The sequence below is a fragment of the Arachis ipaensis genome, chromosome B10, assembly GCF_059453495.1.
Source record: "Arachis ipaensis isolate K30076 ecotype BB chromosome B10, ASM5945349v1, whole genome shotgun sequence".
NCBI classification, from domain to species: Eukaryota; Viridiplantae; Streptophyta; class Magnoliopsida; order Fabales; family Fabaceae; genus Arachis; species Arachis ipaensis.
In genome coordinates this window covers 137,912,932-137,932,135 of record NC_142435.1, presented here as the reverse complement: position 1 = coordinate 137,932,135, position 19,204 = coordinate 137,912,932, and the positions used below count along the sequence as shown (strand labels likewise).

At 25.7% G+C, this 19,204-nt stretch overlaps 1 protein-coding gene across 1 annotated transcript; it reads left to right on the top strand.

Moving 5' to 3' along the window:
* The first annotated feature begins 5,169 nt into the window (after positions 1–5,169).
* LOC107622784 (ABC transporter B family member 15) lies at positions 5,170–19,162 on the top strand. Its single transcript, XM_088483936.1, has 9 exons — positions 5,170–5,552; positions 6,297–6,351; positions 6,524–6,702; positions 7,653–8,110; positions 8,632–9,172; positions 13,995–14,545; positions 15,634–16,006; positions 16,872–17,440; positions 18,081–19,162. Exons 1-9 carry the CDS (start codon positions 5,286–5,288, stop codon positions 18,931–18,933), a joined length of 3,846 nt encoding a protein of 1,281 aa, XP_088340062.1. The 5' UTR covers positions 5,170–5,285; the 3' UTR covers positions 18,934–19,162.
* The last annotated feature ends 42 nt before the right edge of the window (positions 19,163–19,204 follow it).

The following is a 19,204-nucleotide window of genomic DNA, read 5'->3' as shown; positions in this document are numbered from 1 at the left end:
TTTTTTTTAGTAGTATATGATAATAATATTTATTTACCTCTATTAGATTATTAAATTTGACCCCACAATAATTTTTTACTCAACTTTTAGTACTTAATCGTCACGTTAGAATGATCAATTATCAGATTTAAACGAAATTAGTGTTCTTTTTTAAAAATCAACTCAAAAGAATATTATTTATCTTATTTTCAAATTAGCTTTAATTTTTACTAGCAACTATATTAATTGAAAGAATTTTTTTAACTATGAATATCAATAAGAGTCGGCTTCTACTTGTGTTGGAAAGTAAATTTTTAAATAATTGTATAGTAATATATAAGGAAAGAGAGAAATTTTGATGGTAGTGTTAAGAGAAAAGTCACTTAATTTTTTAAAAATATAAAACCTAAAAGATAGAATTTTAAATTATATATTATTATTTAAATTACTATTTTAGTGTTTTAATTTATATATTAGATATTTTGAAGACTAATCATATTTTATAATAACAAAATATAATCATAACAATAATCATGCTATATGTACATAAAAAATAATTATTTGTATAAAATATATATTAAAATATAAAATACACATTGAAAATAAATTAAACAATACATGTATTTGTACATAGATATATAGTGATTAATAGATAATTTAATATTTAATTTTTTATATATACATATTATTATTATTATTATTATAAAAATTATTATCATGTTATATAAATTTTGCCCCTACTACCAAAATTTTTTGGATCTGTCTACAATATTAAAAAATTATATTCTAATAATTTGATATCCAAATAATTTATATATATATATATATAGGAATTGTTTAACCATTTTACAAGGTAAAACTCTGAATAACCTTTCTTTGGGATGGAGGCAATAAACTTTCATTTGTCTAACACAATTCGCATGATACACTTATGTTTGTCACTACCTATCATTTTCCACTATGCGAAATACATGCTTTTGTTGTGAATAAATTTTCACTCATTTTTCAATACATGCGAAATACTTGCTTTTATTGTGAACAAATTTTCACCATTTCTGAACAAATACATGCTGAATTATCTCTTTATGTCGTGATTAAATTTTCACTAATTTCCCACTATATATGGACATGCTAAATGAATGCATTTGTTGTGCAAGTTTAATTTCCAGGTCCAATTTGGATGGATGTGTTGCGAAATGATACGGAAAGAGATACTAACTAATGCAATACTAACTTAAAATGTGCAATATTAATAAGGACTTTGTTATCCTGTGCCGTACTAATGCAATATTAACTTAAAATGTGCAATATTAATAGGGATTTTGTTATTCTGTGTTGTTAGAGTATTGGTTAAACATATTATAAAAAAAATATTTTAATGTTATGTATTTGTTTTTAATGTATTAAATATATTAAAAATATTAAAATATTTTTTTTGGTAGTATGTTTAACCAATATCTTTAAGATACAAGATAGCAAAATTATATATATATATTATGGTATTCCCTAACTCGATAGGTCAATAATTAATTTATCGTGGATCTGAACTTTATTTAAAGGGTCTTGACCAATGGGTTATTATATGCATAAAACAAAATTTGAACCCCCAATACTTATTTAAACAAACGAATGAACTGACCACTTAACCAACCCAAATTAATTATATATAATATTTTTGATTATATAATAATATTTATGATGTCATAAAGATTACATGATGAATTATATATGTTCTATTAAAGCTCAGGTTAACTATTATTTTAATTAATATTAATCAACTACCGACCAGCTGCAGAAATAATCCAGTTTTGCTTATTAATATTACTAAACTATGATTTATCTTTCAGTTCGACAAATTAAAAATTAATTTATCGTAAATCTAAATTATATTTAAAAATTATCGTTAACTAATAAATTACTGCATATATAAAATAGAATTTAAATTTTAATACTTATTTAAATAAATTAATTAATTAATTATTCAACCAACTCAAATTACACATAACAAAGTATAACATTCTAGCTACTTGGGTTGACTAATAAGTATTCATAAAAGTTTAATTTATTAGCTTTGTTAATCCGTAATTATTCAGTTAATATCTGTTATCAAGATAAGTTTACGCATGATAAATTCTCATTAATTAAGATAGTAATTAACAAACTAATAATTAATATATATATATATATATATATATATATATATATATATAATTCGTATTAACAGCTATTCTAAGAGGAATGTTTTTATGTGGCGCTACAAGCCGTTTTTTATTAACAATAGGTGTCAAGTGAAAGTGCAGTAATGTATGCAGCTGAGGCATCTTAACAGATCGATAGACTTAAACTTCGTTCCTATATGACCCGATCAATTCGGAAGTTCTGGAAAAATCGAAATAGGAGAGCACTCATCTTGGAGTAGGCTTACTATTTAGATACTTTCAGCAGTTATCCACTCCGCACTTAGCTATCCAGCGTAATTACTGTGGACACGATAACTGGCACACCAAAAGTATATATACTTGACACAGCTTAAAGACTGAATCACACTTTTCCTCCTTTGAGAGATGGTCTCATCACACTTTCCCTACTAATTATGACTAATAACCATATATATATATAGCCGATGCACATATATACAGTACATTTTTATTCTTCAATTATTATTATTAATATTAGGGAAAAGTATTATTTTAGTCCCTAATGTTTAGGGTCAGAATCGAAATCGTTCCTTACGTAAATTTTTATTTAGAATCATTATTAATGTTGTATTTGATTTTAAAATCGTCCTTTTAAATACATTTTTTTAAATGACAAAAATACCCTTTTCTCCACTATTTCATTCTTCTTGTTCTTCTTCAATTTTTCTAGGAGAACAAATTCTGTTATTCTTCTTCTTCTAGAAGAAATTCTTCTTTTATTAACAAAACTCAAAACTTCAAAATTTTAAATACAGTTAACAAAATCAAATTATAAGAATTAAAAATATCCAAATTCATCTTCAATTATAAAAATAAAAAATTATAAATTTAATTACCAAAAAATCAAATACAAGAACAAGATAAAAAATTAGGGAGAAACAAGAAATCCAAAAATAAAAAAAACAACAACAATTTAGAAATCCATAAATAAGAACAAGTACAAAACTAACAAAAAAATTAGAAAATTAAGAATTATGATGAACAAATTCATTATTCAAATCTAGATTCAACAACACCAACAACTAAAACATTATTCAAATCCAGAAATAACAACATCAAATTCAACAACCAAATCAACACACAACAACAATAAAATCAGAAAATAACAAATCCAAATCAGATTAGAAGTAGAAGCAGAAGCAGACCCAGAAGAAACAGAAGCAGAAAGCAGAAGCAAAAACAAGAAGCAGAAGACGAAGCAGAAATAGAAGCCGAAGCAAGAAGCAGAAGTGGCGAGGCGGCGAGGAGCAGCGGTGCAAAAGCAGAAGCTCTCTCCCCTGGCTCGCGACGGCGACGACAGCTCCAAGCTTCGCCGGCGCCGTCTCCCTCCCCCCTCTCTCGTGTCCTTTCCCCTTTTCCTTTCTCCTCTCCCCACTCATGTCTTTTCTTTTTTTTTTAATTTTATAATTTTTTTATTAGAATAGGAGTAATTTAGTAATAAAATTAAAAATTTTATTAAAAATGACGATTTTAATACGAAATAAAACGTTAAGGACTATTCTAAATAAAAAATTACGTTGGGGACGGTTTTGATTCTGTCCCTAAATATTAGGGACCAAAACAATACTTATTCCTTAATATTATATAAATGAATTTTTTTTTACAATAGTAACAATCAATAATTTATGATAATTATTTTGTACTTTTAATTTTATCAACATTGGTTGCTATGAATGTAAAAATGTGCATCATGTTTATTAGTTAACTATTTTTCGTTAGTTTATTAGAAGAAAATAAAACATCAATCTTTATTCAATTTTATTTTCATCATTATAACATCGTTGAATAAGTATTAATTAATAACTTTAATATATAGAATATTAATTCTAAAAAGTTATAAAAGATAATAATGCTTAATTCAGTAAGTTCAATAATAATAATAATAATAATAATAATAATAATAATAATAATAATAATAATAATAATAATAATAATAATAATGAATGATTCATATTTAAAACTTTTAATTTTGTTGACATTAGTACATATGCATCTTAATATATATATTAAATACTAACACTCATTGAAAGGTATATAATTAATCAAATCAAGACAAGGCAAAGGTAGTTTTGTTGCTGTCAGTGACTACTATAATCACTTAATCATGTGTATGTGGGGACCAAGCTAGTTAATTAATTAACTAATACTAATAAGCAATGGTTACATTCATGCATCGCCATGTTCCTGTCTACTATATTTGAGCCAGTTTTACTATAAGAATAAAATAATATAAACAGCATACCAAAATAAAATTTTAAGGGGAAAAAAAAAAAGAACAAACAGCACTACGGTTTTGCTCCCTACATACATGTCGTCATTAGTGACGCTTTTGCTTGTATATACTATTTTAAGAAAAAATATTTTTTTTTATCAATTTTATTAATTAAGTCAAGGATTTTATTGAAAAAAAAAAAAAGATAAAACCCTATAATTAAAATGGAATGTTATTACTTCGTTAAGTAAGTTGTATGTCCCATCTATTAAAATACTTATTATAAGTAAATAAAAATTAATTATCATACACAATACTAAATATCCTTAATCTAATTTTCATCTTATCCAACAACAACAACAATTAGTATTTATCATTTTTAGAATTAAATTAATTTATTTTCTAGTGATTATTACAAAGTCAAATTAAACATAAGGTTGTCATTAGATCCCCTCTTCACATATATCCTCTACATTATTATTATTATTATTATTATTATTATTATTATTATTATTATTATTATTATTATTATTATTATTAAGTTAAAAATCAATCACTAAATTAATTAGTAGCCAATTTTAGCATATATCTAAATAATCTAATATAATTAATAAAATATATAATAAACCCCCTTCACATGATATATATATATCAGTATCAAGGAATCACCCACTTATCCCTGACCAAAATTGTTCTGTTAATTTGCCCCCACCACATACCATATGCCACATATACCCCTCAAAGCACTCACTCAAAATTCCTATAAATTCTCACCATAACATTGCAAATATCAATTGCCCAAAGTGCTTAATCATCACTACTACTATTATTATTGGTAGTAGTAGTAGTAGTATTATAGTGCTCACTCTTCTACTGTGTATTTATTTCTTTTTGTGATGGATGTGGATAATAATCATAATAGTGTTGGTGCCATGGCTAGTAGTAGGAAGAAGAAGAAGAAGAAGAAGAATGGGTCAATAAGTTCAATTTTCATGCATGCAGATACCAAAGACTGGTTTTTCATGCTCTTTGGTTTGTTGGGGGCAATTGGAGATGGATTAACCACACCTTTGGTCTTGTTCATCACTAGCAAGATGATGAACAACCTTGGAAGTTTTTCTAATCTTGAAGGAGGTGGTGCTTTCACTCAGAACATAAACAAGGTATTATTATTATTATTATTATTATTATTATTTCTTTGATTTTGATGATTATTGTCAAATAAAAGAAAAGTTCTAGTAATGTATGTTTATAATTAAGATTATCCTTGATTTAGAACTCCAAAACCATTATTGTCTGAACTTTGAATTAACAACTATGGCTTGGAGATATTTTTAATTATTTATTTGATTATCTTCTCTCTCAAGCAATATATACGAAAAGTTCAAACTTCAAAGTTGTTTTTCTTCTTTTTTTTTTCTTTTCCTTATGTGTATAGTTTAATGATTAGTATATATAATTATATATGGTATATAAAGTGAGAGACAGATATAACTCCCACAAGACACGCTCATATGGTGCAGATTAAATAATATTCTATCTATTTAAAATAATTGATGTTAATTTGGTTAAAGTAATTTGTTGAATAGCAAGTGCAAGTCGAGAAGAAATCTTACATCAAAAAGAATAAAGAAAAAGTGAAGAGTTTATAAAATAAAAACTCGCGCAAACTTGATGTCTAAAAATTTTGGATTATTAAATATAGTGTCATATCATTTTTCGGTTTTTCTTTTTTTATTTTTCTGTGGTTAACATTTTTTCATGATGGCCCAATATAAATCATTAAAAAATTAATCTTATATTCAAACAACAAATTATTTACATTATTTTTTATATTTGCTATTTTATCTAAACTAACAATAGTTATTTTTATTGGGTTGATTTTAATTTGTTGATCTGTGATGCAGAATGCAGTGGCTTTGTTATATCTGGCATGTGGGTCTTTTGTTGCTTGCTTCTTGGGTGAGTTTTATTTGCTATTATTTTCTATTGTTTAATTTATAATTTTTTTTTAAAAAAATAACTTTTATTTTTGTCTTCACACATAACGGTACAACATATATACAGAAAAGTAAATAACAAATTATTATTATTCTGGGAAGTATTGTGTTGATGATTATTACTTTATTTGCAGAGGGTTATTGTTGGACAAGAACAGGTGAAAGACAAGCAACAAGAATGAGAGGCAGATATTTAAAGGCAGTACTAAGACAAGAAGTGGCATACTTTGATTTGCATGTTACAAGCACTTCAGAGGTCATCACCAGTGTCTCCAATGATAGCCTTGTAATTCAAGATTGTCTTAGTGAAAAGGTATGAATTAAGAAAAAATATATATATTATTATTGTTATTAGGATCACTATAAGAAAAGAGAACTATTTTAACACTTTTTTTAATAGCTATAATTAAATATAAAAATTAATATATATTTTTTATAAATATTACAAATGTCAAATTCTTTATAGCTTTTTGATGAATAATTTGACCGTAAAAAATTATTCTTCAATTTTAACACTCATTTGTTTTCAATTTATTCTACTACTATTCCTCTTTTTCTCTAGACTCCGTTAATTTTGGCATCACACTGCTCTCAGTTTGGAATCATACTACTTATTCTTTATCTTCAAAATCTTTTATTCTTCAATTTCAAGATCTCATCTCATTCTTTGTTGAAAATTTTTGTTGAGAATTTTTTATGGTTAATAAATGTCAAAATAAATAGTATTTTTGACGGTTAATAAGTATCACAGAAAATATATTCTCAAATTTTTTTAACAAATTATTTTTGACAACCAATATTTATCAAAATAAGATTTAAGCTTTTTTCACAATTATTTATACGTTAAAAATACTATTTTTGACAAAATTTTTATTAATATATTTTTATAGTTAAAATAGTATCAAAATTTATTTTTTTGACGAATTTTAATTCTTTTTTTATACATATAACTCTAAAAAATAATCTATATCGTTATAGTGGATAAAATAAGATTTAATTTTAATTCCATGAAATTAGTGATTTATAGTTGTGATGATACTTATTAAAAAAAGTTATAGTGAATTTAAGTTGATACAAAGAAATAAATATATAAATAGTTTTATTTTTAATATTTTTTTTATATATAAGAGTCTTTTTTTTCTCATTAAAACTCTAATAATATATCATGATTTATAAATTTATTTTTCGTCAAAATTTATACAAAGAAATTTTATACAATTAACTAATATAAATAGTTGGTTGCAATTTTTGAAACCTATCCAGGTTCCAAATTTCTTGATGAATGCATCAATGTTTATTGGGAGCTACATAGTGGCATTTGCATTACTATGGAGACTAGCAATAGTGGGGTTCCCATTTGTGGTGTTGCTAGTGATCCCAGGCTTAATGTATGGAAGAACATTAATGGGGTTAGCAAGAAAAATAAGAGAAGAGTATAATCAAGCAGGGACAGTGGCAGAGCAAGCAATATCATCAATAAGAACAGTGTATTCTTTTGTGGGAGAGAACAAGACAATAGGTGCTTTCTCTGATGCTCTACAAGGTTCTGTTAGGTTGGGTTTGAAACAAGGGTTGGCTAAAGGGTTAGCAATTGGAAGCAATGGTGTTGTCTTTGCAATTTGGTCTTTTATGTCTTATTATGGTAGCAGGTTGGTTATGTACCATGCTGCTCAAGGTGGCACTGTTTTTGCTGTTGGTGCTGCTATTGCTCTCGGTGGATTGTAATTATACTTCTCCCTCTCTCTCTTTCAATTTCTTTCTATGCTTTCATTTTAGATGCACTTTAATTTAGAGTAAGACATTGTTTATTTTTAGATGGTTATTTCTATAAAGATATCTTTACGTAAAAATGATATTGTGAACCGTTAGATACTTTTGTTAAATATGTCAAATAATTTAATGAGTTACAGTATCGTCTTTATACGAAGATGTAGTTTTGGAATAACCATCTTATTTTTATGAAAATTTTTTATGAGTGATCACTTACATGAAGTTGTCTTCGTGTAAAAATTAATATATTTGACTAAATTATCCTTTAACAGTTTTTGACTAATATTTTTTAGATAAAGATATCTTTAAGTGAGTAAACACTATTTTTAGTTTAATAACTCTTTTTTTTTTTTACAAACTCATATTATAAATGAGTTTGTAAAAATTTTGATAAAACTCTGATACAGTCATTTCATGTGAAATATATAAAGTTAACTGCACTTGAGTTTTTACCATTCTTTTTGTGAATCAGGGCGTTAGGTGCCGGTCTATCCAATGTCAAGTACTTCTCAGAAGCAATCACTGCAGGAGAACGAATCATAGAGGTTATAAAACGAATTCCAAAAATTGATTCAGACAACATGGTAGGAGAGATTCTGGAAAACGTCTTAGGAGAAGTCGAATTGGATCATGTTGAATTCGCGTACCCGTCGAGACCGGACAACATGATACTATCCGACTTCTCCCTGAAGATTCCAGCCGGGAAAACTGTAGCCCTGGTGGGAGGGTCCGGGTCGGGGAAATCGACGGTGATATCACTGTTGCAAAGGTTCTATGACCCAATAGGAGGTGAGATAAGGGTTGATGGGGTGCCAATTAAGAAGATGCAATTAAAATGGCTAAGATCTCAAATGGGTTTGGTTAGTCAAGAGCCAGCACTATTTGCAACAAGCATAAAAGAGAATATTCTGTTTGGGAGAGAAGATGCATCTGAGCAAGAGATTGTGGAAGCTGCAAAAGCCTCCAATGCTCATAATTTCATCTCACAATTGCCACAGGGATATGATACCCAGGTCAGTACTTTTTTTTTTTTAAATATACTTCTAAAATATACAAGAAACTTTTATATTATGTTAATTTAATTTATTTCTCTTTCCAATGTTAGATGAGATATAAAATCTAAATCAAATGGATCTCACACTCTATCAAGTAATAAACACAAAAGTTTTAACTCTTAAGCAGATTTAATCGTATTTTAAAAACATTGCATGCTAACAATTTATTTTTATTTATAATATTTAAAATTGTGTTATATATTTAAAAAATAAGTATGTAGTTGTACATATATATACTCATATTCTCTCTTTCGTTTTGTGTTTGTAAAATCATTTTCACAAAGCATAAAACATATATCTCACAAAATTATTTTAGAATTTATTTACTTTTTAATTTGCCCACATGTTTAATTTGAAGTTGATGCCATAAATCCATGACAATGACGACATAATAGTGTATGTGTGTGTGTGTGTGTTTCACAATGCAAATAATTCTTTGCTTTAATGATATCCCATATTCAATTCCATGCTGTAATAATAATAATATGATTATAACAACTAACAATTTTGTAAGAAAAACAGCAAAAAATATACCAAGTAATAATTTATTTGGTGGTCCACGCACAAAAAGCACCTCATCTTTCTTCCAATGTGCGATCCTAAAAATTGTAAATTGCCACTTTTTATTTTAATTTTTAAGAATCAAATTCCATAAATGGCCGGCATCTTTTCTCAATTATGCAGTCAAACTATTACTGAATAGCATCTTTAATTTTTCAAAGCAATATCTTACATCTCACTACAGCTCATCGACCATGATCCAAGTTTAATAGCATGTATATATAATTGTATATAGTAGCAGATAATTATTTTAGAAAAAAAATAAAAGAAAACAAGGTTTTAATAGATAACAATTAAGAAAGACAAACTATAATTGAATGTGTATAATAAAAAATAAATTTTGTTAACGAATATCTTAAGAACTGTTTTTTATAAAGTTTCTATTAATATAATAAAAGTTTTGAAACTTATAGTATAATCAATATATTAGAGTTTGTGTCATTAAATTGTTAAAAAAAGATTTTTTTTAATAATTTTTTATTTTTTAATATGTTTAATAAAATTTTAATAGTAAAAATAAAAATACTAATAAAATTTTTTTAAAATTTATAATTTACATATTTTTAAAAAGTTTTTTATTTAAAAAAATATTTTTAATATAATAAACAAATTAAAAAATATTTTTATATTGTTATTGTTGTACCCAATATAATTATTAGAAAAAAATTATTTTTTATAAAATATACAAATATAAAATTACTTTTTTTTAAAGGTCTTTACAAAGAATTATTTAAAAAAAAGATTTTTTTTGTAAAAATTTACCTAAATAAATTTTTAGTAGTTTGATTTTTATTTTTAATAAAAAGTTTTTACTTTAGAAACCTCAATGAGTATTTTTAGTATACTTATATTAATAAAATTCAAAGAATATCTTTTATGTAGGAAAATTCTAAGACATTCAATAATTAAAGAAACGGAGTGAGATTTTCTATTACAAGTAGTACACAGACACGACTATAAAAAAAACCAATAAAAAAGTACAAACATTTGTCTATTCACATGAGTCATTATTATAATAGTTTTATTTTTAATTGAATTCTTAAATAATCTTGATATCATCAACGTGGAAAAATGGAAGACAAATGGAAAATACATATTCATTGGTAGTCCAGCTCCTCAAGCAAGATATAAGAGGATATCAGTGGTTGACTTTCCCTCAGGGGTCAATTTTTAAATTAAAATTAAATAAAATTATGAAAGAAATTCTCAAATAAAATAAAGTAAAAATGTTTTCAGAAGAAGTATTATAATAAAACAATGAAAAATTAATTTAAATTGTTTGGATAATTGACTCACTTATACATTTAAATAAGTGTTAAGATTCAAATTGTCATATATGTAACAAATTTTTAAATAAAACTAAAAAAGTCAACCAATAATAATATGATATCTGCTATTAAAGTTTTTTGTTGTTGTCAAATTTGATATTTTTTTAAATAGAGCATAATTAAACTAACTAAATCAACTAATTTTTTAAATATAAAATAGCAAAAATATCAAAAACACCCTTTGTTAATATTTTACTTTAAAAAAATCTATTAGTTCAATTAATTTAAAGTCAAATTGAATTTATTTTTAAAAAAAATATTTATTTCTCATTTTTTTAATAGATAAAATTATTTCATATTTAGATACATTTTTAAAAAAATATATTAAAAATATCTTTTATTTTTATTTTTATTTTTTTAAAATATGGTATTATTTTTTTAGAAAATAATTTATTTTTTAATAAATTTAAAAAAATCTAAAAATAAATTTAAAATTGAATAAAAGTATTTTTTTAAATATATTTATCAATTAAAAAATAATCTAATAAAATTTTTTGAAGAAGTGTTTGTGCATTAAAAAATATAAGCACTTAGTCTTATGTTTGATAAATAAAAAATTTATGTACTTATATTTGTAGCTTTTAAAAATTATGAGTACTTTTGAAATCACTTAAAAAATAATTTTTAATAAAGTTGATTTGTAGTTATTAAAATTAAAAAGTTTAATATAATTTCGTACATTAACTAATATTCAAATTTAATACTTACATTAATGTCTATTATAATATTTTTAAATTTTAAAAACTATTTTATTAAACATACTTATTATTACTTATATTTATTAAAAATTATTTTTAATTTAATTTTTTTTTTTGTGATTATTTTTAATTTAATTTACCAACCACAAAAACAGATTCTACAATTTTAAAAAACAAACTTTTAAAAACTGACTTTTATAAACTATTTTTAACAAATAAAAATTTTACCAAAAACTAAATTTTAGTCATTTTTGCTTTACACATTTATTTTCTGTTTAAAAAAATTAAGTTTAACTAAAAAAAGTATTAACCCTTGTCGCAAATATTCTCTAACTGTATGATTTGTGAGAAGCTGCTTGATTAATCAATTGAGTTTCGTCCTCCTAGTAACAATATTATTATTATTATTATTATTATTTAAACAAATCATGATCAGGATGATAACAACAAATTCCAGTTTTATAATTGCTGGACGTAATAACCTTCCTCAGATATCTCCTTTCCGACGGCATTTACCTTCCCAAACAACTAATATCTATTTCAATTATTGAAAAAAAAAAATAACATACTTCACCTTTCTTATTATTATTTATATTTAATTTATAAAAACTGATTAATAGGTACGTTAACATCTATTAGTATATTAGTAATTATATAATTATATTAGATATATATCAATATTAACTATTAAAATTAATTATTAATATAAAATATATATTTAAATATAAAATATACATACACTAAATTATAAATATATAATGACTAATTTAATAAATAATTTTAACGTACAAATAGTCTTCTCGTAAACTATGATATGAGTAAAAAAACATATACTAAAATTTTATAATGTATTCGTGTTCATTCTAAACTATATATTTAACATATATTGGCAGCATATATAACATTCACTTAAGAATACTTTTTTGAAAAAATATTAAAATATTATGAAATATATTTAAAAATAGTACTATATATATAAGTCTTTTTGTTAATTAAATTTCAATAAATTGATCTAAAATCAACAAAAATTATTATTAATATTATCACTCTTATTTATCCACTCATCATCCAAATTTTATTATTCAATTTAATTAGATTTAGTTCACAAAAAATTCATACATATAGTATTTTTTTATACTTATTAATATGTATTCTAAAAATATTTATAATTTAAAAAATTTATTAAAAAAACAACTATACTAAAATATACTAAAATTAACTATTAATATAAAATATACATTAAAATATAAATTATATATTAAAAATAAATTAAATTATACTATATTTTATATACAAATATATAGCGACGAATTTAGTGAATGTTTTTTATTTTGCATATTTTTGTTAAAAAATATACATAATTATGAATAGTTTTAGACGCACTTTAGTGCTATGATACACAAAATTTCTTTCTAAAAATATATATCATAAAATTATATTTAAAAATTTAATTTAATTAAAAAAATACACCTCTTTTATTAAAAATTTTAAAATATATATATAAATAATTAGTGAATTCTATTTAACCTTCTCTAAACTAAAGAGTAAGTTATCTTTTATAATATATTTTTTTATTATTAAATAAAATAAAATAAAATTTTTATAATAAAAGTTACATCACTGGTTTAAACAAAAATTTTTCAATTTCAATTCTCCCTCCCCCAAAATTGATTTAAGCAATGAATGATGTGATTATATGCTGTAATTTAACTTCAAATTTCATTGATTTCATGTTTCACTATACTATCTATCGAGTTAATGATGAGGATAATAAGATAAGATTGACACTATTGTTGTGATTCATACACTACTCTCTGCTAATAATATGATGAGCCCTAAATAAAATAACTTATCACAAGATTATATATATTAAGATTTTGATGTGAAAGGATGAACTAATTAAATAGTGCAGTAATGGTGTAACTTACATCATTATTAATTTTAAATTTTTTAATAATTTTTATAATTTACAAAAAAAGTTAGATCATGATTAATTAATTAAATTAATAAAATTTAGGTTAGATTAAGAGTTAAAATTAATTATGATAAGTCAATTAATTTTATTTCAATTAATAATAAAAAGATATGTCACAAGGGATAATTTATTCTCTAATTTAGAGAGGGTTAGATACAATTCACCTAAATAATTATATCATAACAGAAAGAAAAAAATGCATGTGGTGATGGATGCAGGTTGGGGAGAGAGGAGTGCAAATGTCAGGAGGACAAAAACAAAGAATCGCCATCGCAAGAGCAATAATAAAAAAACCAAGAATCCTCCTTCTGGACGAAGCAACAAGCGCACTCGACTCCGAATCTGAGCGCGTTGTTCAAGAAGCGCTCGACAAAGCCGCCGTTGGCCGCACCACCGTCATCATTGCCCACCGCCTTTCCACTGTTCAGAATGCTGACCTCATTGCTGTCGTTCAGAATGGCAAGGTCGTGGAAATAGCGCCCCACCAAACCCTAATTCAAAATGACGCCGGTATTTACGCTTCCCTCGTTCACCTCCAAGCGTCAAAGAATAATAATGAACAAGACGACACTGTCGTTTTGCCTCCTCCTACTCATCCGTCATCCATTTCCAACAGCGATATTCATAACACAAGCAGTCGAAGGCTCTCGCTAGTTAGCCGATCTAGCTCAGCAAACTCCGTTGCCCGCGTGGCTTCTTGTGCCGGTGATGATGATGACGTAGAAAAAATAGTTGAAGATAACAACTTTGCTGTTCCTTCATTTCGCAGGTCAGTGAATTCTCACTCTCTTTATTTCATGTAAAGATAATAATTTGTGAGGTAATTTAAATTATAAAATATTATTTATATATTAAAATCAGATATTAAAATAAGTTATTATATATTTTTTATATATATATATAGTTTAATTAATTTTTAATATATATTTTATATTAATATTTAATTTTAATATATATTTAATATGATTATTTTTTTGTTAGCATTTAATATGATTATTTATATTTAATTATTAATATAATAAAATGTTAATAAAAATTATTATTTTTGTATAAAATGTACCTTTAATTTTTCTTTTTCTCTTGTTATACAAAATTTATTATTATTATTTTATTTTTATGTTAAAAGATTTTTTAGATATTAGGTTTGGTCTCTATTGCTAATTTGTTACCATAGTTATATTTGTCTTAATATATTAGCATTTAATTAAATAATCTAATAAAAACTTTCTATAACAATTTGTGTCGAATGTTAATAAAAGGGAGCAGTGTAATACTATCTAAAAACAGTTATGCTATATATAAAAATTATTATCAATATAGAATACACATTAAAATATAAAATATATATTAAAAATGAGTTAAAATATATATATATATATATATATATATATATAATAATTAATTTTAATATATATAATATTTTTTATTTAAAAATTAATATTTTATTAAATATAAAAAAATTAAAATTATTAAAAATGAGTTTATATATATATATATATATATATAATAATTAATTTTAATATATATAATATTTTTTATTTAAAAATTAATGTTTTATTAAATATAAAAAAATTAAAATTAAAACACCCTCATTCTTAAATTATAAATCATAAATTCTAAATTTTAAATTTAAATTATTGATATAAAATATAATAAATAAAAAAATTAATATTTGTTTAATTACTAAATAATATATTACTTTTTACTTAATAAGAAACGTTTAAAAGTAATAATTTATAAAGCCAAAAGAATTTAGGTGGATTTTACAATTAAGAAAAACTTATTATCTGAAAAGTTTTGTTATATTATTTACTCTTTTTAATACTTAATTAAATTTTTGAGTACGTTATGGTGTAGGTTGTTAGCTCTAAACCTTCCGGAGTGGAAGCAAGCATGTTTGGGATGTATGAGTGCAGTGCTATTTGGTGCAGTTCAACCGATTTATGCATTCTCTATGGGGTCAATGATATCCGTTTATTTTCTGACGGACCATGATGAGATTAAGAGGAAGACTATGATCTACGCACTTTGTTTTCTAGGGTTGGCTGTGTTCTCTCTAATTGTGAATGTGTTGCAGCATTATAACTTTGCTTACATGGGTGAGTACTTGACAAAGAGGGTTAGGGAGAGGATGCTTTCAAAGATTCTCACTTTTGAAGTAGGCTGGTTTGACCAAGATGAGAATTCAACGGGTGCAGTTTGTTCTAGACTTGCCAAAGAAGCAAATGTGGTATGTTTTATTATTCTTACTTATGTTTATGATAATGTAATAATAATGATGAATCTCACATTTTTTATTTAGTAACTAAAAATGTGTTAGTTTAGTATAACAGGGAAAATTAATATACAAAATATATCTCTCTCTAGAGAAATGTAACTAAAAATGCAACAAATTGTTTTTTTTTAAATGTAATATATACAGATTTTAATTTTGATGTACCGTAGTATAAAATCATTTTATACATATATCCAATCATATAATATCATATTAGTAAAAATAACTATCTTTTATATTAATAACATGAATGATCATCTAAAAGAACGACTATAATTGTATGACTATACCTATTCATATTTTTCTCTTCTTTTGTCACATGAACTTTTTTTTAGGTATGAAGCAAAGATCCAAGTAACATTTCTCTATTACTTTTGTTGGGTCATAATGTCTTGTTAAACATGCACCGATTCATGATCCATAATGTTACATTATCAATCATTTCTTCTTGTCATTCCATTAAATTTAATTTTGATGTGCAGTATACATGTGTCCAATTATATATTATTATTATTATATTAGTGAAAATAATTATTTTACTGTAACATATATGATCAAAACTAAACTTTTAGTTTAGGTGTCTTCTATGATACTTAATATTTACTCATAAAATTTAAAAATAAAAAAGTGGATCTCATCTTATTCCATCTCTATTTTTAGACAAATTAAACAGAAAATTTGTAGACACTAAAAAATTCACCTTTATTTTATTGCCTCATTATCTTTCTTTTGTTTTTTTTTTTTTTTTTTTTGGTTTTCTGACAGGCCAAGCATTATCTTTTTCCTTTATTCATGGTGTTTCACTTTGACATGATTTCAGGTAAGGTCCTTAGTGGGAGACAGAATGGCCCTAGTGGTTCAAACAATCTCAGCGGTTCTAATAGCATGCACCATGGGCTTGATCATAGCATGGAGGCTCGCCCTTGTTATGATAGCCATTCAACCAATCATCATAGCATGTTTCTACACAAGGCGTGTCCTTTTACAAAGCATGTCAAGCAAGGCCATCAAGGCCCAAAGTGAAACAAGCAAGATAGCCGCTGAGGCCGTCTCCAACCTCAGAACGATAACAGCATTCTCTTCTCAAGACCGGATGCTCAAGATGCTCGAGAAGGCCCAACAGGGTCCAAGACGTGAGAGCATCCGGCAATCTTGGTATGCCGGAATTGGGCTTGGTTGTGCCCAAAGCCTCACGTCTTGTACATGGGCCTTGGACTTTTGGTACGGTGGGAAACTTATCTCCCACGGATACATAACGTCCAAGGCGCTGTTTGAGACCTTCATGATCTTGGTGAGCACGGGTAGGGTTATTGCTGATGCTGGTAGCATGACTAGTGACCTTGCTAAAGGTTCAGATGCTGTGGCCTCTGTTTTTGCCATCTTAGACAGGTATATATATAACTAAATAACACACAAATATTTGATATTAATACTTGTCAATCCTTTTCATTAATGCTTCACACGTTCTATTAACTTCTATCTCATCTTGTCATTTTCGTAATGAAAAAGTATAGGTAGACAATGAAAATACTAAATAATGTGAACAATTGATATATTGGATGTTCATTTCACTAAGTGTGCGATGGTTATTATAATATTAAGATTTAGGTGGGTAATTTAGAGGTGTAGTGTGTTTTAATTTGATTGATGGTTGTTTATGTTGTTCAACAAAATTATTGGTTACCTAACATTAGTAATTTACATCTCACGTCATTATTTATTTAAAAAAAATAACTAAATATTTTAATATTATATGCATAATAGGTGTGTCTGATTTTGTTTAGTGTTTTTTATTTTTGAAATTTTATAAAAAATAATAAAATAAAAACAAAAAATAGAAAATACAAACTAAATGCACCATCAAATTGCAAGATTAAGGTCTGGTTGTTTTTATTTTTAATTTCTATTTTTAAAATTTTGTAAAAAAAATTAAAAAAAATCTTGTTTAATTATTTCCACTTTTTTTTGTCTTACACTTTTTGTTTTTTGTCACACTTTTTGTGTTAATTATTTTGTGAAACGAGCACAGGTACACTAAGATTGAGCCGGATGACCCAGAAGGGTACAAGCCGGAAAAGTTAACGGGCCAGATGGAATTAAAAGATGTCCATTTCGCATACCCAGCTAGGCCCAACGTGATGATATTCGAAGGCTTCTCAATGCAAATTGATGCAGGCAAATCAACAGCACTAGTGGGCCAAAGTGGTTCAGGCAAATCAACAATATTAGGTCTAATTGAGAGGTTCTATGAGCCAATGAAAGGACAAGTGAGCATAGATGGTAGAGACATTAAATCATATAACCTAAGGTCACTAAGGAAACACATTGCACTAGTGAGCCAAGAGCCAACTCTATTTGGTGGCACAATAAAGGAGAACATTGCTTATGGAGCCTGTGAAAATGATGAGAAAGTTGTTAGTGAAAGTGAGATTATAGAAGCAGCAAGGGTAGCAAATGCACATGAATTTATTGCAAGTTTGAAAGATGGGTATGACACATATTGTGGTGATAGAGGGGTTCAATTGTCAGGGGGTCAAAAGCAAAGAATTGCAATTGCAAGGGCAATTCTGAAAAATCCAGAAGTTTTGCTATTGGATGAGGCAACAAGTGCACTTGATAGCCAATCAGAGAAGCTAGTGCAAGGTGCATTGGAGAGGGTTATGGTTGGAAGAACAAGTGTGGTTGTTGCTCATAGGTTAAGCACAATTCAGAATTGTGATGTGATTGCTGTTTTGGATAAAGGGAAGCTTGTGGAAAAAGGGACTCATTCATCTTTGTTGGGTAAAGGCCCAACTGGTGCTTATTACTCTCTTGTGAGTCTGCAACAAACAAGAGCAACCAACACTAATAATAGTAATAATAATGTTGGTGAAATTAGCTAGTTAATCAAAAAGTCAAAGTCAATGGTCAATGGTCAATGGTCAATGGTCAATATAGGGCTATTGTGGGTGATAGCTGCAAAGTACACAAAGATGGCACTTGAACTGATCAAGTTGTGTTATAGTATTAGCCACTTGTAAGAATATTTATATCTTACGCCATTCATGGTTAAATGTATATATATAATTATAATTATAATTATCAATGCATGCATGTACCTTTATCAATCAATAGAAACTTGGTGCAAATTTTTCTTTTACTTTTTTTTTTCTT

Bases quoted from the DNA above. Each gene is read 5' to 3' on its own strand.
- LOC107622784 (XM_088483936.1), top strand. From the start codon at position 5,286: ATGGATGTGGATAATAATCATAATAGTGTTGGTGCCATGGCTAGTAGT. The intron at 14,546-15,633 runs GTCAGTGAATTC...GTTATGGTGTAG, and splicing joins GCTGTTCCTTCATTTCGCAG to GTTGTTAGCTCTAAACCTTC. The intron at 16,007-16,871 runs GTATGTTTTATT...ACATGATTTCAG, and splicing joins TTGCCAAAGAAGCAAATGTG to GTAAGGTCCTTAGTGGGAGA.